Here is a 23,046-nt window from a genome sequence, read left to right on the forward strand (position 1 = left end):
CCGAGGGCGGTGCTCCGTGCACCAGGCCCCACTGACGGAGGATCTGTATGCTCCACAGCCAGGGGAGGTTCTAAACTGATTTTATTTCATGATTATCCAAGTACCTTTGAAAAGATAATTGTACAAGTCAGCGCATGAAAAACGGGCTCGGGGCAGCCCCCTGCTGGCCCTAGCCTGAGAAATGTACATATTTACAGGGGCCCTTAGAAAGGACGGGCCCGGGACCCACTGAGCCAGCGCCGTGGAAACTGAGGGTGGAGAGGGAGCAATGAGGTGCCCCACTGCCGGATCCACACAGTGGCAGCAAGAGACAAGCTGTGTTGAAGGCACTCCGTGACATGTACAATTTAGAGGCCCCAAGGGCCCCCTGAGCCCCGAGCCTGCACAGGCCCGACAAGGGCAGGGCATGGCGGGCGAGTCCCGAAGGAAGAGGCAGAGCCCGTGGTGTGAGCGCCCTGGGGAGGCACCGGGGGTGGGCCAGTGGTTGGCGGCAGGGGCCCACCGGGGAAGGTCATGAAGGCGGCCCCGCAGTGGGTTCCCTGCTTGCTTGCGCGGACTCTCAAAGTAGTGCTGTGGAGGGGTAGACGGGGCCCCCTCGTTGGCAGCCAGACAGACGCCTATGGGACCCCTCAGCGGGACGCCCGCTCACCTGGACACAGACGGTCCAAAGCGGCAGGCGGCAGAGGCAGGCAGTCCTGGGCCTTACACGAGGAACCGTGTCTGCACACACGTGAGAGCACCTGATGTGGCACAGCCCTTCGTGGCTCTGCGTGGCCTTCCCTGTCCCCACCTGATGAGAGCGCAGCCTGGTGCAGAGGCCGGGCCTGCCAGTCAGTCCACCTTCTCCACCTTGCCGATGATCTTCTCCTCAAAGACAGGCAGGACGGCCTCGTCTTCCCGAACCTCCTCAAACACCACTCCACAGTCAAACTCGTCACTCACTTTCTTGAAGTAGTATCTGCGGGGTGAGGGGCAGGAGATGAGGGCCCGTCCACTCCTCTCCTGCCCAGGCCCCCACACCCCTGGGGCCTCCCAGCCGCCTAGCCGGGTGACCCCATGGTCCCACACAGGCACAGCACTTGGCAGCCACACCCCAGACACATTGTGCAGGACATGTGAGCTGGTCCTGCCTAGTGGCCAGCACCGGAGCGTGGACAGTGAGCAATAACCACATGTGGGGTCCTCCGCCCTGGCCTCTAGGGGGCTGTGGGGAGAAGCGGGCAGGTTCAGGGCTTCCGCTTCCTAAGGGCCGAGCATGTCTTCTCCATCAGGGTGCTTTGCCTCCTCGAAGGCCCAAACAGAGGCCTGTGCAGCCAGGCCCTTCTCTAGAGGCCAACCCCTCCACTTCCAAAGGGGGCTTTCTCACCACTCAGTGGACAGAGAAAACCACTCGCTGGAGGCCATGGTGGGCTGACCCCAGCTAAGACCCCACGTGAACCCTCCTCCTCCTCCAGTGCTCACCCAGGAGCCTTCAGGGGCTGGTCTCAGGCTGGCAGGGCCAAGCAACCCATGGCAGACCCTAAGAGGAGGGGCCTTGGCTTCTGTGTCTAATAAAAATGGGTTGAATCAGAAGGCTGGAGACAAGGCCAACGCAGATCAGACCGGCATGGGGACAGACAGACCGCTGTGTTTGGCCCTATTTCCCCACCTTTAAGGTAGGGACTGTCCAGACCCTTCAGCTGGCCTGGAGGCCTCAGTCACCTAAGGCTGGGATTTGGGGCTGGAAGCCTTGAGGCCTCCCATGCCTCACATAACCAGGCACTTCTGCCAACAGCTCAGGGTTGGGTAAGCAGGGAAGGGGTCGGGGTTGGGGGGAACAAGGACTCAATGGGATAAGAACAGGGCAGGAGCAGGGCCTCCAGCACTCAGCACTATCTCCTGGGGAGGGTACCTGCTTACCACAGACCCCAGCCCTTCATTCTCACCTATAGTTGCCTTTCTTGGTCAGCAGCTCCTTGAACTGGCCCAGGGTAACCGCACGGCCCCTCACCAGGGTCCGGTAGGGGATAGGTTCCCCGCAGAAGTAATAGGCCACAACGATGCTGTCACACAGCTGGGAGTTCCCACCACCGGCCTTCCTCTGCGACTTCGTCCTGGAGGCAGAGACACTGTGGTTATTGCTGGGTTCAGAATGCTGCAGGGCACCTCCCAACAGCCCTCAGGCGTCAGGCTCCCCAGGAAAAGATGGGACGAGGCCTGCAGGGGTGAGCTGCAACACACTCAGAAATGCTACACACCCATAGGCCCCAGGGTCCATCCCACCAGAGAGCTGCATCCAGCCCCCTGGGGCCCTTGCCCCACAAGGTATCTCAACCCAGGGTTCCAGCCCTGCAACAAACCCACTCATAGACACACATAGCATGGACGCCAGCTTGTCCCACCCCCGCTTGTCCCACCCCCATTCGCCCCACAGCGCCTCGGTTCACCTGCCACACTTCTCCACATCCTGGAAAGTCCCAGGTCTCGCCGTGGCCTGAACTGGCTGATGGGCAGCACCTCCAATCCCGGCCACATGAAAGGAGGCCAGCAGGCCTCTCAGGTCTTGAACCCACAGTGGGTCCTTCCACTTTCTTAAGGTGGCTGGGCCACTAGAGCCAATACAGCCCCTGCCTCTGGGCTGCAGTACACCGCCTGCCGCCCCCGAACTGCACGAACATGGAAGGCCAGGTATTGGAGAAGCAGAATTATGATGATTTACATGGACCTGTCCCCCTGCAGAGAGCTTGTCCAAAGACTAGAAGCAGCATCCAGCCAGATTCCAGAGAAGGGTGTGAGGCCAGCACCCTGGGCCAGCAGCCATTCTGTGTCTGGGACAGGGAGCACTCCATCTCCAAAGCATCCCTGGTCCTTGTGACTGCTCTGGAATTGCCCGAGCACACACGGGCACAGCCTTTGGCTCCAGCCAGCTGGGTGTGGTAGGAGCTTCCTGCACCAGCATCACGTCAGAAAGGCCACCTGAGCTCACAGTGGGCTCTTCTCTCCCTGGGGACTGTCCTCTCCCTGGTGTTCCTGGACACACACCGCAGTCACTTCACCTGTGTGGCTGCTCACCGCGTCAGCCATCCTCCGCGATGCCTGCTTTCCTCCCCTTAGTCCAGAAACCTCAAACCCAGCCTGTCCTGGGAGCCCACCTGGATGGTCCTGGATGGACCTGTTTCCTACGGAAGGGAAGCAGGGCTCCTGCTCCTCCAGGTCCCACCTGCTGGGGAGGCTCTGAGCCGGCCGGCATTATCTGGGGTAACCTGGTGAGCGCTGAGGCGGGAGACCCCTTTCCGCCCTGTCTTGAACAGAAACACAGGGGTGGGGCGACCAGGCACTGTCTGCATGTGGTCCGCAGCTCCCTAAAGGCCACCCTCCTCCACACGAAGTTGGGGAGTGGACGCGTCCCAAGTGAAAACACAGCCCGGCTCCCCGCGCACACAGCTTCTGGCCAACCGCCACCACAGGTGCTGACGCTTTCCATCAGCAGCGCGTCAGGGGAGTGGCCGTGGCGCTCAGAGCCTGCAGCCTGGCTGGGAATCGCAAGGACAGTAAAGGCAGGTGGGGAGGGTATATGACCAGAGCACAGGAAACAGAGTGGAATGGACCTCCTGTCTAACCTATCAGTTATCTGTCACCACACGGACAGCCAGTGTGTCCCCTTTGACAGACACAGTAAGGAAAGGCCTGGGAACAGCTTGCAGCCCCGGCTCCTCCAGTGCAGTGCCCGGGCTCCCGCCCTGGGAACGGATGCTGCTGCTCTACAGTCCCTGCCCCACAGTGCAGGCTGGGCGAGCAGTACGAGAGGACCCACGGGGGACGCACGTACTCTGTCTCGGAGAGCTCCGTGTCGGACACTGCTGGCACCACGCTCAGCACGGGCGTGCACACCGGCCTGACGCAAGAGCGCCCCCGCTGGATGACCTCCTGCACATACCTAGGGAACAACCGCATCAGTGAGCCACGCAGGCCTGGGGCAGGGCTGCCTCCACACTCTGCGGTGACAACAGGGCAAGCAGGCGGAGCAGGCGCTCCCGAAAAGGCTCCATCACTACTGCGCAAGGCTCCCACTGTGAGATGGGCAAATCCTTTCTGGGTGGTGAAGCTGTAAGATCAGCTAAGAAACAGATGTTGCCTTCACCATTCAGGCTCCCCAGATTCTTCGTTTGTGGTCAGAGCCCTCTGGCTCCCTGGAACACACTTTGGGGAGCCCCTCCTCTGAGGTGCTAGGATTCTGTCATTTCATTCACACCAAGAGGGTCTGGCCTCTTCCCTGTGGGTGCAGCTCTTCCCACTTGGCTCCCTGACGAGGGCCTGGGTCCTGCAGCATGGTCACCGCTCTGTCCGAAGCAGCCAGAGTCCTGTTCTGGGGCTCACTGCCCAGCAACTCCTCTCCAAGTGGCCATCCGCCCTGGGCATGAGCTGTGCGGCCCTAACAGTAATTTTTGCTCTGATGTAAGTGGGGTCACCCCACAAGGAGCTTGGGGAGGCCCAGAACTCCCACGGCCATCTCCAGACCTCTGCTCTGTGGCCGTTTACTAAAAGGCCCACATGTCCTCAACCGGCAACACGTGGAGATGCCAGAGCCACTGGCTGAAACCCTGCAGGTGGCTCACCCCCCAGAACATGTCACAGAATGACTCCTGGGGTCACAGACAGACCACGCTGTTGTGAGGGACCGGCTGGGGGCTGGCAGGAAAAGGGGACGCAAGCCCTACTCCCCAGAAATCACAGCAAAAATGATGCCCCAGGAACCCCGGCAGAGGAAGGAGTCCCAGCCCTCTGCTGTCTGCCGCGGCCTCCGGGCCACAGGCATCCTGCACAGAGCTGGCCGGCTCTATGTTGGCTGAACAAGATTGCAAGGTGAGACAGTTGGCTGTAAAAAACATGGTCACCTTCAATGACCAGGGGCACCTTCAGACTTCCACCTGTGGCCAAGACGGGTGATCGGGAGAGTTGGCACCTGACACCAACTTCCACAGAGCAGCGTCGCCCCACACAGTGAGGCCCACGGGAAGTGGAGTCGGGAACTGGATGACTGAAGACTGGGCAAGGGGAACTAGCACGTCTGAGGAAACAGTGCCTGTGGCGCCAGGCCCTGGTGCAAACTACAGACTCCAGGCCCCTCAGAAACTCTCATCGCCTCGGGGCTCCAACGAACCAGCATGTCTGGGAAAGTGACCTCAAAGCCCAGGAAAAAGGGTCAGGGAAGCTCCTCCGGCCCCCGCGCTTCCCCGGAGGAGAGAATACGGAGGCAGCAGGCTGGGCTGCTCTGCCCCTGAAGGCACAGCGAGGAGTGGCTGTGGGGCCTGGGGTCTCTCCGCAAGTTTTATACCCGCTTGTATCTCCGCACCACTTGCTGTCCTACCTGCAAATGGCCCTGGGTGGGGCTCCTGAATGGAAGCAGCTAGGACCGCGGGGACCAACACCTCTGAACTCAGCCTTCATAGCAACCAGTGGTGACCTGACTGGGTGACCTCTAGCAGTTCCATGCCACTAAGGGGACCCCATGGCCTCCCACAAAGACCAGGGGCAAGTGCATACTCAGAAAGCAGAGCAGGCATCATCAGGGGAAAGACACTTCCCCAGGACAGTGTGACGACCACCTGTGCTCCTAGCCCTCGGTAGCTCAACAGGGCCGTGTGGAAGACGCTGGAAGGAAAAACTCACTACTGCTGGTAGGCACCCAGCGTGGCTCTGTGTATGGACCTCAGGCCTCAGGGAGTTCCACCTGAGTGTAGCCACCGAACCTGGAGGGGCCCAGGAAGGTGCCAGCCCTGCTCTCCCCCGTGGCCCTGTACCTCTGCTTTGAGGGCAATTTGTTGGCTCTCTTCTCTTCCTCCTCCAGGCGCCTGCGGGCCTCCTCCAGCTGGGTCAGAGGGTTGGGGGCAGGGTTGGGTGGCATTGTGGGGTCTTGAATGAAGAGATGAGAGGGCTGGACAGAGTTCCGGAGCTGAGCGCTGACCCAAGGGTGCACAGCCCCGGGACGCTCAATGGATAAGGGCCTGGAGCTCTCATGAACCTGCTGCTTCTTCGCCCCAGACGACCTTCGGGAGCAAGAGAACAGAAGTGGCACAGCCTGAAAGCCCCGGCCAGAGGCAGGCAACTGGAGCTAGGCAGGAGGCAGCAGCGGAGGCTGAGCTCAGCACTGGCCCTTGGGTGCCTGGGGCAGGAGGCCATTGTGCCCCTGGCCAGTGAAAGCCGTGTGAACTTCAGCAACTTCCTCCTAGACTACATGACACAAACATTCTTTTCAAAAATTTTTAAAAATATATTTTATTGATTATGCTATTACAGTTGTCCCAATTTTATCCCCTTTGCCCCCCTTCTCCCAGTACTTTCGCTCCCTCTAGCGACTCCCCCACTTAGTTCATGTCCATGGGTCATGCATTTAAGTTCTTTGGCTTCTCCATTTCATATACTATTCCCAATCTCCCCCCGTCTGTTTTGTACCTGCCGATTATGCTTCTTCATCCCTGCATCTTTCCCTCCATTATTCCCCTCCCCGTCCCCACTGATAACCCTCCAAACGATCTCCATACCTATGATTCTGTTCCTGTTCTGGTTGTTTGCTTAGTTTGTTTTTTAGATTCAGTTGTTAGTTGTGAGCTTGTTGCCATTTTAATGTTCGTAATTTCGATCTTTTTCTTAAGTCCCTTCAACATTTCATGTAATAATGGCTTGCATACTTTAAAAAACAATTTTTTTTAAAGATTTTACTTATTTATTTTTAAGGAGGGGAAGGGAGAGAAAGAGGGATAAACATCAATGTGCAGTTGCCTCTTGAGAGCCCCCTACTGGGGACCTGGCCCACAACCTAGGCATGTGCCCCAACCGGGAATCGAACCGGCAACTCCTTGGTTGGCAGGCTGGCGCTCAATCCACTGAGCCACACCAGCCAGGGCTCTTGTAACTTATTTTTAACAGCTTTATTGATATACAAATCAAATCAGCCCTGGCTGGTATGGCTTGGTGGATTGAGCGCCAGCCTACGAACCAAGGGGTTGCCGGTTTGACACCCCATCGGGGCACATGCCTGGGTTGTGGGCCAGGTCCCCATTTGGGGGCATGTGATCAGCAACAAATTGATGTTTCTCTCATACGCTGATGCTTCTCACCCCCTCTTTCTCCCTCCCTTCCACTCTCTCTAAAAATAAATAAAATCTTTAACCACTCCCCCCCCCCCCAAAAAAAACCCCGAAGCTCACACTGAGATGGGTTGAACCTAATCCGTTTGAATTCTTGCTTCCACTGTACATGGTTTTCAGGAAGACAGTGGGTGGGGCCATGCCACACAGAACACTGGCAAAGCAGCTTTAGAGGCTCGCCAGCTGGTTCTGCACACCTGTGCCCACACCCCCAGGACACCAGGTACTGCTTACCCATGGCCGGCCTTCCTGTGCCTGCTAATCTCCTTCTCCCCCTCAATGATCCACTGCATGATCTTCTGGTTCTTCTCTGCGTCCTCTGAAGGGCCTGGCACCTCAGCACTGGCACTCTTCCCTGACTCAGCCTTCTTGGCATTTCTTTTGGAGGTCATGCCGGCTTTCCCACTGCAAAAGCAAAACCTGGGAGTCACCCACTGACTTAGCCTGGCCCGTCACTGGATGGCTGGTCACCTGTGCTCCACATCCTGTATGCCTCCCTAAACATGAAGGCCTTGACAAAGTGGCATATTCTAGCAGCTCTGTGGGGCTACAGGGTTTTTTCAGGTGACTCCATGGCAAGAAGTGAAGGAAGAAATCCAAGCATCATTGGCTAGGCAGGCTGGTGCCCCAGACGGACCAGCACCTCAGGCAGAAGCCTGGCACCTATTCCTGGCCAATGTCTGCAATCCCTGCAGCTGACCTTGGTTTAATGACTTTTAAAGGGGTATTCTAGCCTAGAAAACCAGCACAGAATCCATGGGAGACATGACCTCTCTCTCTCGCTGAGACCTCTTCCTCCCCGGGAATATACACATGCCCCTCATGGACACAAGCCCAGGGACAAAGGATCCATAGCCTCTATTTCAAATCATGGCTTGGGCCACCAAAGACACTTACCTGTAGGCCAGGCTGTCACTGGCATTGGGGGTGGCACCCACGTTCTCTAAGTGGCTTCGGGTCTTAGCTGTATGGCTGTGCAGCTCTGGGCCCCATGCGAAGCTGCTCTGGACCCGGCGGGCGGCCTCGACCTCAGCCTGTTCCTTGGGTCTGGTCACACCATGGTGGCTGTGGTGGTGGCTATGCCTGTGGAGGTGCATGCCAACTGCTTCCAGCTTTGCCCCCAACTTGGGCGTGTGCTTGCCATGCCCCAGGGGTGCACCTCCCAGCACCCCAGATATCTTAGGCATGTGCATGCTGTCAGGGGAGCGGTGGCCAGGCCCAGGCGACTGGCAGCCAGGAGTCCTCATGACCCGCTGCACATGCTCGTCCAGGATGCTCTCGGGGTTCTCCTCATGCGCGTCCCGCAGCCCCACGCAGCCCACATCTGCATAGCGGGGTGGGAAGTTGTGCCAGGCTGGGGCCGAAGGCAGCTTGTGACTGGCCCCTGGGGGTGCACAGGACACATCGCCATCCTCGCCTTCTTCTTCCTGCAGGGACAAGACCATATATCACCTCTTGGCACCTGCTGGACCAAGAAAACCTCACACTTGGGGAAACAAACAAATAGGAAACCACCACCAAACAAATACAAAGCTGATCAGTGCCATGTCCTGGGGGTCGGGGGCGGGGGGGGAGTCCCTGAGCCCAGGATGAGACAAGGGCCAGGGGAGGTGCCAGAGGTGCTGCCCGTCTTCAGAGAGCCTTTTCTGTCCCTGCAGATCCCTGAGCAAGCTCCGCTGGGCTGCAGGCCGGGGTGCAGACAGGACTGAGGACAGGCAGCCGTGCCCACCCCTAAGTGTGTGAAGACGTGCAAGCGCCATGTACCAGCGCTTCAGCGAGCACAGCGCCAGAGAAACCTCCGCACGGGCTGTTTCTTCTATGCTTCTCAATGAAGATTTTTGTTTCTTTCAGTTAAATTTTCCTATTCCTCAATTTTATTGCCATATTTCCCATAATGTTTCAAAGGGAATATGGCCCCTGTACAGAAGAGCTCGTTTTTTGTTTATCTTGCTACATGTTTCTTGATACATTCCCACATTAAACTAATTGAATTTTATTCAATTCTCTGAGAGTTAACATAACCATATGTGTAAACATAAACATTCTGTCACTTTAATTCCAAAAGATACAGCTCATATTTACTTTCTCATCTTACTGAACTGTCCAAACCAGGATGATGTTGAGCAAATCTGGTAATAATTGAAAAGGGTGGGGGAGACTAAGCTGCACCTGTACTTTAAAAAGATCTACAAAAGTTTACCACACAACTTCTCACTAAAGTGTCTAAATGTCATTAGCCCAGGCTCAGGGCAGAATATGGCACAAAAGAGGACAGAGGGCGACAGAAGGGAATTCACAGATGGAGGGTGAGCCACCCTCTCCTGGGCACAGCTTGGAGCCACCTCTGCAGAGACTTGGACCCCTGGGTCCCCACACCCCATGCCATCACCCCTCTGCTTTGCAGGGCTGAGGGACCAGAAGACTTTGCACTGAAGGGTCTTCCCAGGGCACTGCAAGTATTGAAGCCATTTACTCCCCAAGGTAGCGGCAGGCAAGAGGAAAACTACAAACCCCTGAGAGGTGCGGGTGCCAACCTTGAGCTGAGATCCAGTTTTACTTAAGGTTTTGCATATGTAAGAATTCAATGTTACGGTTTTGAAATGTTATAGATTTACTTAACTGTTCAGTTAATAGTTTTCATTTCCTTTTTAAAAAAGTTTTTATTTATTTATTGTTAGAGAGGGGAAGGGAGGGAGAAAGAGAGGGAGAGAACCGTCAATGTGTGGTTGCCTCTTGAGCGCCCCCTACTGGGGACCTGGCCCACAACACAGGCACGTGCCCTGACTAGGAATCTAACCAGTGACCCTTTGGTTCACAGATTGGCACTCAGTCCACAGAGCCACACCAACCAGGGCAACAGTTTTAATTTTCTTCTTTGCTTTTATTTTCAAAATTTCACAATAAAAATAAGTTATTTAAAAATTCTGTAGTTACTTCTTTTAAAAAAAGGATTATTATTTACAGTATGATTTATTTAGTTTACAAAATCAATACTCCGGTTTCTCTTCAAATAGTATACATCTTTCGCTGTTTTTTTAGATCACGAAATCACACGTGGGAACAGAGACCTCACTGCCAGCTGCTGCGCAGTGTGCCGCACCCAAGGACGAAGGGACGCCTGTGGGAGCAAACCCACCAAAGCAGCTTTGGGCCTGAGCACCTGACCTCGGATCTGGGCACCTGTGTCTGCAGGCCACCACAGGCTATACTGTCTGTGCAAAGCCCACCTGAGCTTGAGGCCACATTCCTGTCAATTAGTTCCTGCACTGATAGTGGAGAAACACAAAGTGCTGCTCATTTGAACGCTTTTATCAAAGAACACCGTGCTGGGACAGCCTCTTTTCCTGAGAGCTGGTGGCGTTCTAGGCTCAGCTGCCTTGCATCTGCCAGCGACACCGCAGAGAGCGAAACATCTGCGTCAGACATCCGAAAAACAACTAAACACGCATCGCCACAGCTACCTTCACAATGTCTTGCCCAAAATGTTGACCTGCCAGGACAAACATGCACGGCCACTGAGCCAAGACTAACAACTTGACAGAACAATTATGAAAGCTCAATTCTATAGCAAAAAGGTGGTGAATTCTTCCTTTCTTAGACTTCTTTTAAGAAACTTTACACACGTGCGCCCTGGCTGGTGTGGCTGAGTGGATTGATTGAGTGCTGGCCTGGGAACCAAAGGGTCACCAGTTCGATTCCAGTTCAGGGCACGTGCATGGGTTGCGGGCCAGATCCCCAGTTGGAGGTGTGTGAGAGGCAACTGATCAATGTTTCTCCCCCCCTCTGTTTCCCTCCCTCTCCCCCACCAATAATAAATACATAAACATTATACACACGCCCTGGCTGGGAGGTTCAGTTGGCTGGAGCATCACCCCATACACCAAAAGGTTGCACGTTCTATCCTGGTGATGGCACATACCTAGGTTGCAGGTTGGATCCCCACTGGGAGCACATCTGGGAGGCAACTGATTGATGTTTCTCACATCAATGTCCCGCCCCCACCAAGGTCAATGAACATATCCTCAGGTGAGGATCAAAAAAAAAAAAAGAAAGAAATGTTACATGCATTATTTCATGGGCATATTCATTTGAAGGCCTGTTAACACGACGTGCTCAGGGGAACACTCACACACAGAGCACTGATGCCCATGGAAAGGCTGTGCGAGACTGATGAAGACACCAGCTTTGTCACAACCTGCAAACCACGATTCAGCTCCTGCTAAAACACCCCATATTTCATGGGGACTCTGTTCCCTGTATTTGTTTTTTCAGAGATGGCTATTAAAACGCTAAGTATTCCTTCAATTACTCAATAAGGCCTCTGATGGGCCTGAGAAAAAGCTGGCCTCGGTGAGTGCGCACCCTGTGTCCTGAGCTCCTGACAGACAGTCTGGCTCTGACCCTGTTCCCGAGAGCCACTCCCTCCAGGTCGAAGAAGTCTCACCCTTGCCCTCACTAGAATGCAACGTGGTGGGGCCCCTGCTGAGTGACCTGGGACAGATCACTGAATTGTGTGAATTGTGGGAAGGGTAGCTGGTCAGCACATGTGAAGCCCTTAGGCTGGCATCTGCTCTGCTGGAGTGAGGGTCACCCAAAAACCATAAGAGAAGGAGAGCAAAACACACTGGTAAGAAAAATTTACTTATGCGCTCTGTAAGAGCACTTAAAAATGCTTCCATACAAATTTATTCCTGGAGATCACCACCGGCTGGCTGTTTATCTCACTCTCAGGTCTATCTTCCTGGTACCTGCCACAAATCTCAAGTTCTGACATGTTATTTGACTTCCAGTCAAGATGGAAGCACAGGCAGACATGGGTCGCCTCTTTGCACAACCACATCAAATTACAACTAAAATGTAGAACATCCATCACTCAGACACATCAGAAATCGAGCTGAATGGAAGTCTGACAACTACAGAATTAAAGAAACCACATCCATCCAGACTGGTAGGAGGGGCACAGATGTAAAACAGGCTGGTCCCACATCCATGTGGATAAAAATTCGGGAGGGATATCTCAGGAGCAAGGAGTCCCAGACCCACACCAGGACCCCGCCCAGCCCAGGGTTCCAGTGTCAGGAAGATAAGTCTCCACAACTTCTGGCTGCAAAACCCATTGCGAATTGAGTCAGTGGAAAAAAGTGCTGGAATCCCAATGAGTCCCCTTTAAAGAACCCACATACAGACTGACCTGCTAAGACTCACTCTCCCTCTGAGCTTCAGCACTGGGGAAGCAGCTTGGAAGGCACCAGTGGCATACAGGGAGAAACTAGCATCAAGGCGAGCAGAGGTCATTGTTCCTTTTCTGAGCCCTCCCTACACAGAGCCAGTAGGCTGGTGCTGTATCTGAGGCTCCATCAACCTAACACTGTTTGACCCACCTTGGAGGTCCCCAGAGGCTCTGCCCCACCCAATTTACAGGCCCTCCCAAGGGGCTTTTCCATAAAAATGACTCCTCCAGAATTCTACCAAACAAGCAACAGCTGGCTTCAGTGAGCCCTAGCCCCAGCCAGATTAGATTCACAGCTTGGCTTCACCTAGGACTCTCCAAGCCCAACACAAGTAGCAGCCAACTCAGATTGCTTTACAGCTCAGGCAGGGTGCACTGGGCAAAACAAGGGGCTGACCTTGGCCTGCACCACACGGGAAACTCCAGGGCCAGCGCACCCAGTGGACAGCTACAGACCACATTGGAGCATGGCCACCCTGCCCCTGCATAGCTGATCCCCCACGGACAGTGGAGGGTGGGTGGTCAGTGGGCCAGTCCTTGTAGCTGACTGGCCTGGGTAAATGCCTCCCACTGATGTGTCCACAGCAAACAAGGCTCAACTACAAGAGCAGGGTGTACTCAGCCCACATGAAGGGCACACCTCGAGTACCCAGCTTGGGCGATAGGGGAGGCTGGGCCACTGGACCCTACAGGACACCTACTGCATTAGGCCACACTACCGAGACAGGGAGTCAAAGCAACTCTACCTAATACACAGAACAAACACAGGGAGGCTTGCAAAATGAGGAGACAAAGAATCATGGCCCACATGAAAGAACAGATCAAAACTCCAGAAAAAGAGCTAAAGGAAATGGAGATAAGCAATCTATCAGATGCAGAGTTCAAAAAACTGGTTATAAGGATGCTCGAGGAACTTAATGAGGACCTTAGCAGCAAAATAAGATCCAGTCAGAAACAAAGGGTACACTAACTGAAATAAAGGACACATACTGAACTTAGTGACACGTTATTTGAAACCTACCTGCTGTCTTGATGTGAGGGAAAGACTGGGGAGCCATGCCCCTTGCCTGGAAGCGGGGCATGCTGCAAGAGAGCTCTGGAACCCGGGATCACAGCTGCAAAGTGCAGCCAGCAGGACTCCCTGTGTGCGGTGCCAGGATGGGCTGGAAAGGAGATGGCAAAGCACGACCACCCCCTGCTGTGCCCCACGCGACCCTTACAGCAGTGTCTCCAGACCGCAGGTGCACAGAACTCATCTGGGACGTGTAAAGTAAGAGAGCAAGCCCCTCCTGAGAGGCTCTGATGGGGTGAGGAGGGCTTAGGTTCCACATTTTAAATAGGAACATCAGTCAGGCACAGAAATAATTCCTTCAAGAAACACCACTTTACTGAGTTTTAGGTGTTAGACATAAAATATTGAGAAAAGAATGGAAGACACCCATGTACCTGGTGGTGACCATTAACCTCCAGCAGGGAATTCCTACCTAAGAGAAAAGCAAGGGCTTCTCTGCCAATGACGTGGAGGCTCACAGCATCAGGACAGACTGGATTCAGGGAAGTTCAACAAGCTAGGGGGTGCAAGGGGCACAAGGAAGGCCTCGCTCCAGGGGCGCGCTTGTTCCCGATGTCTCTGCACTGATGCCCCTGAACGTGTACGGAAGTGAGTCTTGTAGACTGACACCGGGACAACAAAAACAAGGTGTCTCCTCTGCAGTTATGGGCAGAAAAGTATTTAAGCAAATGAATTACAAATGTTATGAAATTTCTTAGCATTCAAGATTCATCAAGTGAGGCTACAGGGCAGAAGACAAGATAAATGGAAGCCTACACTCACACCTAAAGCCATTCTGTGTTCTGAGGTGGTAAGTGGGGGCTGCCGGTCCTCCCTGCCACATGCAAGCTCTGCTCTGCACAGACACATGTGGCCCAGGACCCAGTGATGCTTCTGAGGGGCCTCCATCTACCAACACTCACGGGGAATTTCGGCTCCACATGCCAAGGGGACATGAGGGATACGGGGGACGTGGCCAGCAAGGGACGTGGCACTGAGGGAAGGACAGCAGGAAGGAAGCCAAGCCTGGGGTAAATGGAGAGGCTGGTCAATTTGTAGTGTGGGCATGTCCTATACCAGATCTCCCCAAGAAGAACTAGTATTGCCTCAGTGTGGTGACTACTTTGGGGATGACAGCTGGGAGGTGTCCTGGCTTCCCTCTTAACTGTCTTCCCTCAAGTGGTTGGAATAGGAACCCCAACCCTGGCATCCCATGCCACCGCTGACCCCTGCTGGTCGTTCCCTAGGCCCAGGCTCAGGGTCCACCATAGGGACCTCTTCCCAGGGCGATAGCCCAGGAAGGGAATAGGGGTGGGGAGCTTACAGGGGGCAGGTGCCTTGGTCAGCCACCAGGGCAGGTCAAAGCCTGTGAAGAGCCAGTGTGTAGTTGAGTCGGGAGAAAGGGGCTCCAGGAGAACCTGGAGGAGACCCCTTGGGGCCCGAAGCTATAGTAACATAACTCGAAAACCATGATGTACATGATCTCCCCAACTGCAGCCCACTCACCATGCGCACGCGCTTCAGCCGCTCCTCCAGCTTCTCCTCTGCCTCCCGAGTCCGCTGCACGGCCTCCAGGCGGTGGATGAGCTCCGCAGCAAACTTCTGGGGCTCCACGCGAATTTCCTTTGGCATTCGGTAAGTACGCTGCAAGGAGACACTGCTGATTAGCCAGTCATGAAGAACTTTGAAATACTGTTCTCTGTGCCAGGGTGGCATTCAAGCACCTTTTGGGTGGAGAAAATAACGTGAAATCTGAATTGTATTTTAAAGTGTTTACTTTTTCCCCTTCACCTGGGAATCGCCCTCCTCACTGCCCCCTTTTCTTGTCAAAGTAAATACCTCCTTCACCTAGCTCTGACCCGGGAGTGAGAATGGAGCACCGACTCCCACAGCCACAGAGTCAGAGACACTGAGCAGGGCAGAACTTGGTCTCCTGGGGTCAGGTTACCAGGGCAGCAGCGGGCAGGACCCTGTGAGTGTGCCCTGCACAGTGGGGCCCCCAGACTGACCAAAGACAGGGCTTCTAATATGCTTGGCCAGTGCGAGACCAGGTGAGGCCTGGGGCCTGGACAGGTAGAGCTGCAGAGACCACAGAGGAGGGAGAGGCGGGAGACAGAGATCACAGAACACTGTAGGACCGACCCCCTCCCTGCAGTGCCCGCCCTACACACAAGAGGGCAGTAGCCCCTGGTGGCACGAAGTGTGCACAGACCAGCTGTTATGGGGTTGGGAGACATAAAATTCAGGGCACAGGAAAAAATTAGGGGAAAAGTAGGACTATGAAGGACTTTCCTCTTCCAAGAATATAATTCTGCGATGTATTTTAGAGTGATATACTGTGTAACTCTTTTTTGGGGGGGAAGGTTTATTTTGAAGTAATTTCAAATTTAAAAGTTGCAAGAATAGCACAAGAACTCCTGTCCAGATGCCCCAACGGCTGACATTTCTCTTATACTGTCATTCTCTCTCTCATGCACACAGATGCAATGCACATGTGCGCGCACGCACACACACACACTCCTCTGAGCCAGCCAAGAACAAACTGCACATATGGTCCCTCTTGCCTCCTAAACACTTTAGAATGTATTTAACAATAACCCAGGGCGGTAGCTCAGTTGGTTAGAGCATCATCCAGGTACGCCAAGGCTGCGGATTCGATTCCCTGCCAGGGCACATACAAGAAACCACCGATGACAGCTTACACACGTGGAACAAGTCAATGTTTATGTCTGTCTCTCTCTAGAATCAATTTTATTTTTATTTTTTGAAGATTTCATTTATTTATTTTTAGAGAAGGGAAGGGAGGGAGAAAGGGAGGGAGAGCAACATCAATGTGTGGTTGCCTCTCAACTGCCCCCCTACTGGGGACCTGGCCCACAACTGAGGCATGTGCCCTGACTGGGAATCAAACCGGTGACTCTTCAGTTTGCAGACCAGCACTCAATCCACTGAGCTACACTGGCCAGGGATAGAATCAATTTTTAAAAATTTTAATATATTAAAAAAAATATGCTGTGGCTGGTGTGGCTCAGTGAATTGAGCACTGGCCTGCAGACCAAAAAGTTGCTGGTTCAATTCCCAGTCAGGGCACATACAGGGGTTGCAGGCCAGATTCCCAGTTGGGAGCGTGTAAGAGGCAATCGATTGATGTTTCTCTCCCTTTTTCTTCCTCTCTTCCCCTCTCTCTAAAATGTAAGTAAAATCTTTAAAATAAGTATGTGTATATATATATTATAAAAATAACAACAATAACCCAAGGCATTCTTACACCTACAACAGGACATTTTAAAAAGAGAAACCTGATATAATATTGTTACCTAATTAGCAGATCTTATTCCAATTTCACCAGCTGTCCCAGTGTCCTTTATAGTAAAACATGTTTTAAAAATCTAAGCCACCAAGGTGTAGGTGAGGGAGGGCTGGAGGGGCCTCAGATGAGGCAGGAAGACAAGTGGAAGAAAGAGGCGGCCTGGGGGCAGGGTGGAACACAGGACTCCTCTCTGACTTCTGTGGGCGGGCAGAGCCTATTTAGAGCCCTGACCTCCAGACGTGGAACTAGGCCAAGAGAAAAGACTCAGGGTGAAGGTGGGAGCCTGTGTTGGAGGCAGTGCCCCCTGGTGGTGGGCTCTGAGCATGGTCTCAACTCTGCCTGCTTGTTTCTCATCTGCAAAACAGGAGTAAAGACAATACCTGATACCACCACAGAAACCTGTAAGATTAGGTTTAAAAATTACATGAAGGGCTCAGAGACAAACATCCCTGGGTGGGATGGATGCTGACCATGATGGATTCAGAGCTGGCCCTAGAAACCTTTGAGAGGCCTGGAGAGGGAAAGGGGCTGAGAGCAAGGCGGGACACAGGCTGATGCTTCGGGGCTGGGAAGAGTGGGTGTGGAAGGCCTGGCAGTGCCCAACACCAGGCAGGGATCTGTGCTGGAGACGAGGAGACCAGATCCAAGAAGAAGGGGCAGTCGGGGGTCTAGTGCTTCTAGAGGATCCTGGGAGAGGAGCTGGGGAGAGAAGGTAGCCATGGCTGGCGAGCCGTCGGGGACTGGGCAGTGAGGAGACCCTGGAAGGAGTCCAGCATCTGGACAGACAACAGAAGTCAGTTCTTGTGCACCATGGCAACTTGGGCTGTGTCCTGGTGACGCCCTGGCAGGAGGCACGGGGGCAAGGGGCCCTTCTCACTCTCCTCACAGGGGCAGTGCACGTCTGTCCTGACACTGATGACAGCACCTGATTCCCGACTAAGGAGGGCCTGGCATGTCCTACCCAAAAGTTGCTTTTCCCATTTTGAGTAAATATTTTGTGAGGGTGAAGATGCATTGCAGTCACCATCTCAGCTCAGGCCCAGACCGCTCCAGAGGACACCACTGAAGCTGAGTGCTCCCAAGTCAACTGCAGTATACACACGCACGCGCACAAACACTTGTGCACACACACCCCACCCACAGCGTCTTCCACTTTTCCCTCAGCAGACCCCATCAGTACCTAGGTCAGGCCAAGTCCGTGCCACGGGTTCTCCGCGTGGTGATAAAGTGCTTGACCATCCTTTTCTCAGAAGTAAGAACAAACCAACATCCTTCCTTCTCAACCATAAACAATCACTTTTCTTATTTGGAAATTAAAGTATCTGCAGAGACCCTAATCCAGGAATCCTGATTAAGGGTGGATGTGTTCTGTGGTCCCAAGAAATGACCACTCCCCCTGCACAGAAACCGCAAATGAGCAGCCTGGCTGCCCTCAGACACTGCAGGCACCAACGGGCTGGAGCCTCTCCTGAAAGCTTTTCCTATCTTCCCCGAAAAGTCTTTCCTATTCAAAGCCATTGTGTCAAAGTAAGAAGAGCTAATCAGTCCGCTCACCAACAAAGGAACTCTCTGCAGGTGGGGACAGCTGTGGCCAGCGCTGCCTGGCTGGGCTCTGTGAACCCCCCACAAGCAGGAGAGCTGCTATCACCTTTTTATTTTTATCCAAGAGGTGGAGCTGAGGTAGCTTTGAAGTCAGGGTGCCCGTGTGGTAACTCCCGCCATTCAGCCACAGAAAGGCTGATGCCTCCTTTCATCCTGAACAAGGCAGCACTCACAATAACTCGGGACGGGGGTGCTGCCAGGCTTTCTGACACGACGGTCAGGTGGCCGTGCAAGGGCCAGGCCTGGGTGTTGAGTTTGCGAGGGAGACTTAGAACTGCTCTCCCACCTCAAGGAAAATCACCTCCTTGACATAGTGAGAAAAGACTGCACAGTGGACACTGCATGAGGGCGCTCTCTTCTCTTCTGAAACGACTCTGCAGGCTGGACCCCACAAGCTGCCCCCTCCCGCCTGTGAGGCGTGACCGAGGGTGACCACCAGCTATCCCTGGACGTGAGCTGAGTCCACAGGAAGTCAGACAGGTGCCTTTCCCACTGGCCGTGGCCACAGCAGCCTAGCTGGAATGGGAGAACAGATGGGCACGGGTATGAGAGGGCGGGGCATCCCTAACTGAGACAGGAAGGGTGCAGGCTGTGCAGCGGAACTTACAGGAATGTGAGGTAGAGGCACCCGCCCGTTGACCTGGACACTCTCTTGCATCTCCCGGCGGTGCTGCTTGCGCATCCTGTAGGGTGGGATTCCATCCCTGCCAGAAGAAAGAGACAGCCTGGCGTGAGTGCACAAAGAACAGCGCCACAAAGCACAGCTGTGCCGGCTTTACCACGGGCAGGGCCCGCGTGGCCTGTTTTGCTAAGGCCTGGTGACTAAGAAAGGTTTTTACATTTTAAAGGCGGGGGAGGAGTATATGACAGACACTACATGTGGCCACGAAGCCTAAAATACTTGCTAGTGGTTCTTCACAGAAAACATTTGCTGACCCCTGCTTTATCGCCCAAGCGGGACTTAGTGTGCCTACCTGGGAGGGGTGTCTACATGGATGGGAAACATTAGAGGGCTGATCTGTCTGAGGGGTGCTCAGGTTAGTTTTCTCCGCATAAGTCTTAGCAACGAACCCTTTGAAGATTATGACAAAAATGTAAATCAAATTACAAATTCTTTAAGATAACTAAGTGCACCTACTCAAGAGAGATGCCAGATTTAACACATAACGCACTGCATGTATGCAATCCCTAAAAATCCTGCAGTCGCATCCCTGCCTTGTAAAAGCCACGCTGGGGAGCCCGCAGCTACCCCGAGCCAGGTGCGAGAAGATACACTAAAACTCAACGCAGGACGACTACAGTGGCTTCTCTGGGTTCCCCCTTCCTCCCCATTGAAGGAGCGCCAGGTGCGCCTCCCTGCTCTCCAGGGTGCAGTGAATGTGTGCAGGATCCTGACCCCTTCCCAAGCACTGCCCATTAGGGCGGCCACGCTGGATGGCCCAGCAAAGCTGCCTGCCACCTTGCCCCTCATTGCCCAGCACACCACACTTGGTGTGTCCTGTCCCAGGCAGTCCCAAACCTGCCAGCTCATCAGCCTTGCGGGCAGGCAGGACTGCAACATTCTCCTCCGAGCCCTGGTCTGGGTGGAAAAGGTGAGCTTTGAAGCGGGGCAGAGAGAGGCTGTGATGGCCCCTCCCTATCATTGCCTCAGTGTCCCCGGCTATCAGGGCACCAAATGGGTACTGCAGTGCAGCTGGCTCAGCGATCCAATGGGGGCAGGGGTGCTCAAGGGAACAGGTGTCAAGGAACAAGTGAATTGAATATATTTAACACACCTTTACATGCCCCTAGGGTGCAGGTGTCCTGAGTCACCAACCTGTTTGTTTCTCATGTGCTACTTTAATAGGCACTTAAAAATTCCACGCACCTCCATGGATCAGGCACTGTCCTCAGACCCACATGCACAGTCCACTAACCACTACAGGGGCTGGCATTTTTCTCCTGTGGATGAGATGCTGAGTGCAGCTGCCTCCACAATAACTCGGATAAAACACACAATCTTATTTTTTGCCTCTAATAATTACTCAAATATGTCACAATTTTACACTTCAAATTCTTGACTATTCCTGCATTTCTGACACTCGGTATAAACCCAGATGAACAGAACATCAGAGGGAAAATATTTGAAAAATTTTAGATCTTCCCTTTAGCAAACATTTTCTTGGAGAGAATTAAGATTCTTTTAGAGAAAACTGAAAGCTGAGTGGGTACATTAACTTTGATTTTAGGAACAGAATGTCAGGAAAGAAGAAAATCGGATGCTACAAATTTGACACATCTTGTGCTTCCGGCTCCTGCGGGGCTCTGCAGGGCTGCAGCTGGATGTGACCATTTCACAGGGTGTTTTGTACTCATGGCAAGTACTGCTTGACACTCCAGTGGTAATTTCAAGTAAGAAGCTGCTAAAAACATGTCAACATTTTCTCTTAAAAATTCAAAGTAAAGGGGAATGAAATGGTCCATGAGAAGTACGAGACACAGAAGCTCAACCCAAAAGGATAGCTCCATCTAGTGATGTCACCGCGTGGTCATCGAAAAGGGAAGAGCGAGCCCAAGACTTGCAATAATGGGGGCTAGTCAAATTTGGTTCAGAAATCAGTCTATGGTAACCTACCCTGTACACTAAAATTCAGTGTTAGAGAACCCTTAGGACACAGGCAAACGATGGGCAAAGGACCTGGGTAGACACTTCCCCAAAGAGGACACACAGATGGCCAACACATATATGAAAAGATGCTCAACATCACTAATCATCAGAGAGATGCACATTAAACCACTCTGAGACACCGCCTCACGCCTGTCAGATATGGCTACCAACAGCATATCACCCAATAACAAATGTTGGTGAGGATACGGAGAAAAGGGAACCCTTGTGCAACCACTATGAAAAATAGTATGGAAGGTCCTTAAAAAATTAAAAATAGAACTGCTTTATGACCTAGCAATTCTACTTCTGGGTACATAGCTGAAGAAACCCAAAGCACTAATTCAAAAGAACCCCTATCTTCAGAGCAGTGTTATTTACAATAGCCAAGATAGGGGAGCTACTCAAATGCCCGTAAACAGGTGAGTGGATGGAAAGTCGTGGTACATATATACAATGGAACATTACTCAGCCATAAAAAATAATGAAATCTTACCATTAGTGACACCATGGAGGGACCTAGAGGGTATTATGCCAACTGAAGTCAGTCAGTCAGAGAAGGACAAATACCATATGATTTTACTTGTATGTGAAATCTAAATAACTAAAAAAACAAACAAACCAGAAACAGACCATAGAAACAGAGAACAGACTGATGGTTGCCAGAGGGGAGTAGGTTTGGGGGGTGGGGGAAAGGTGAAGGGATTAAGACCTTGGTAGTTATAAAATGGTCACAGGGATATAAATTCTGACAGGAAATACAGTCGGTAACACTGTAATAACTATGTATGGTGACAAATGGATACTGGAAATGTCAGAGGAACACTTTGTAAAGTATATGACTGTCTCACCACTATGCTGTAGTGGTGAAAATAATAATATTGAATGCAAAAAAACCAAAAACAAAACCAAAAATAATATTGAATGCACACTGTAATTTAAAAATAAAATTTAAACTCATTTACTTTTTTAAAAATATATTTATTGATTATGCTATTACAGTTGCCCCATTTGCCCCCCTTCACTCCATTCCATCCTGCCCACCCCCTTCCTCCCACATTCCCCCCCCTATAGTTCATGTCCATGGGTCATACATGTAAGTTCTTTGGCTTCTACATTTTCTATGCTAGTCTTACCCTCAACACTCATTTACTTTTAATTATATTTTATTGATTATGCTATTATACTGGTCCTGATTTTTCCCCTATTGACCCCCTCCATCTAGCACCCCCCAGTCCCTCAGGCAATCCCATGCAATTGTTCACGTCCATGGGTCTGGTGTATAAGTTCTTTGGCTACTCCATTTCTTAATGCTGTACTTTACATCCCCATGGCCATTCTGTAACTACCTATTTGTACTTCCTAATCCCTCACCTCTTCTCCCATTCCCCCACACCCCCCTCCCATCTGGCAACCATCAAAAGGCTCTTTGTATCTATGATTCTGTCTCTATTCTTGTTCACTTAGTTTGTTTTTTAGATTAAATTGTTGACAGATTTGTATTTTTGCCATTTTATTGTATATAGTTTTGATCTTCTTTTCCTTAAATGAGACCCTTTAACATTTCATATAATAATGGTTTAGTGATCATAAACTCCTTAGTTTTTTCTTATCTGAGAAGCTCTTTATCTGCCCTTCAATTCTAAATGATAGCTTTGCTGGGGAGAGCAGTCTTGGATGTAGGTCCCTGCTTTTCATGACTTTGAATATTTATTGCCAATTCCTTCTAGCCTGTAAAGTTTCTTTTGAGAAATCAGTTAACTGATTGAGAAATCAGTCCTATGGGAACTCCTCTGTAGGTAACTGTCTCCTTTTCTCTTGCTGCTTTTAAGATTCTCTCTTTAACTTTTTTTCCAACAATTTTTTAAAATTTTCTTTTTAGAGAGGGAAGGTGGGGAGAGATAGAGGGAGAGAAAGATCAATGTGTGGTTTCCTTTTGATCGCCCCCTACTGGGGACCTGGCCCACAACCCAGGCAGGTGCCCTGACTGGGAATCAAATGAGTGACCCTCTGGTTCACAGGCCAGCACTCAATCCACTGAGCCCCACCAGCCAGGGCAGATTCTCTCTGTATCTTTAACCT

At 52.3% G+C, this 23,046-nt stretch overlaps 1 protein-coding gene across 4 annotated transcripts in view; it reads right to left on the reverse strand.

The window, feature by feature from the left end:
- Positions 1 to 63: 63 nt before the first annotated feature.
- Positions 64 to 23,046, reverse strand: part of AXIN1 (axin 1) — a 67,110-nt gene continuing 44,127 nt past the window's right edge. For 3 of the 4 annotated variants that reach the window (XM_053927444.1, XM_045189674.3, XM_053927441.1), the window contains 8 exons: positions 18,928 to 19,024; positions 14,915 to 15,052; positions 8,025 to 8,554; positions 7,362 to 7,532; positions 5,781 to 6,026; positions 3,809 to 3,916; positions 1,926 to 2,093; positions 64 to 958 (listed from right to left, as the gene is read on the reverse strand). In XM_053927444.1, coding sequence (XP_053783419.1) covers positions 832 to 958; positions 1,926 to 2,093; positions 3,809 to 3,916; positions 5,781 to 6,026; positions 7,362 to 7,532; positions 8,025 to 8,554; positions 14,915 to 15,052; positions 18,928 to 19,024 — 1,585 coding nt within the window. In that variant the 3' untranslated portion in view covers positions 64 to 831. The remainder of the gene's footprint in view (positions 959 to 1,925; positions 2,094 to 3,808; positions 3,917 to 5,780; positions 6,027 to 7,361; positions 7,533 to 8,024; positions 8,555 to 14,914; positions 15,053 to 18,927; positions 19,025 to 23,046) is intronic. The other variant, XM_071221933.1, reaches the window with a different exon arrangement.

Source organism: Desmodus rotundus, chromosome 1, assembly GCF_022682495.2.
Source record: "Desmodus rotundus isolate HL8 chromosome 1, HLdesRot8A.1, whole genome shotgun sequence".
NCBI lineage: Eukaryota > Metazoa > Chordata > Mammalia > Chiroptera > Phyllostomidae > Desmodus > Desmodus rotundus.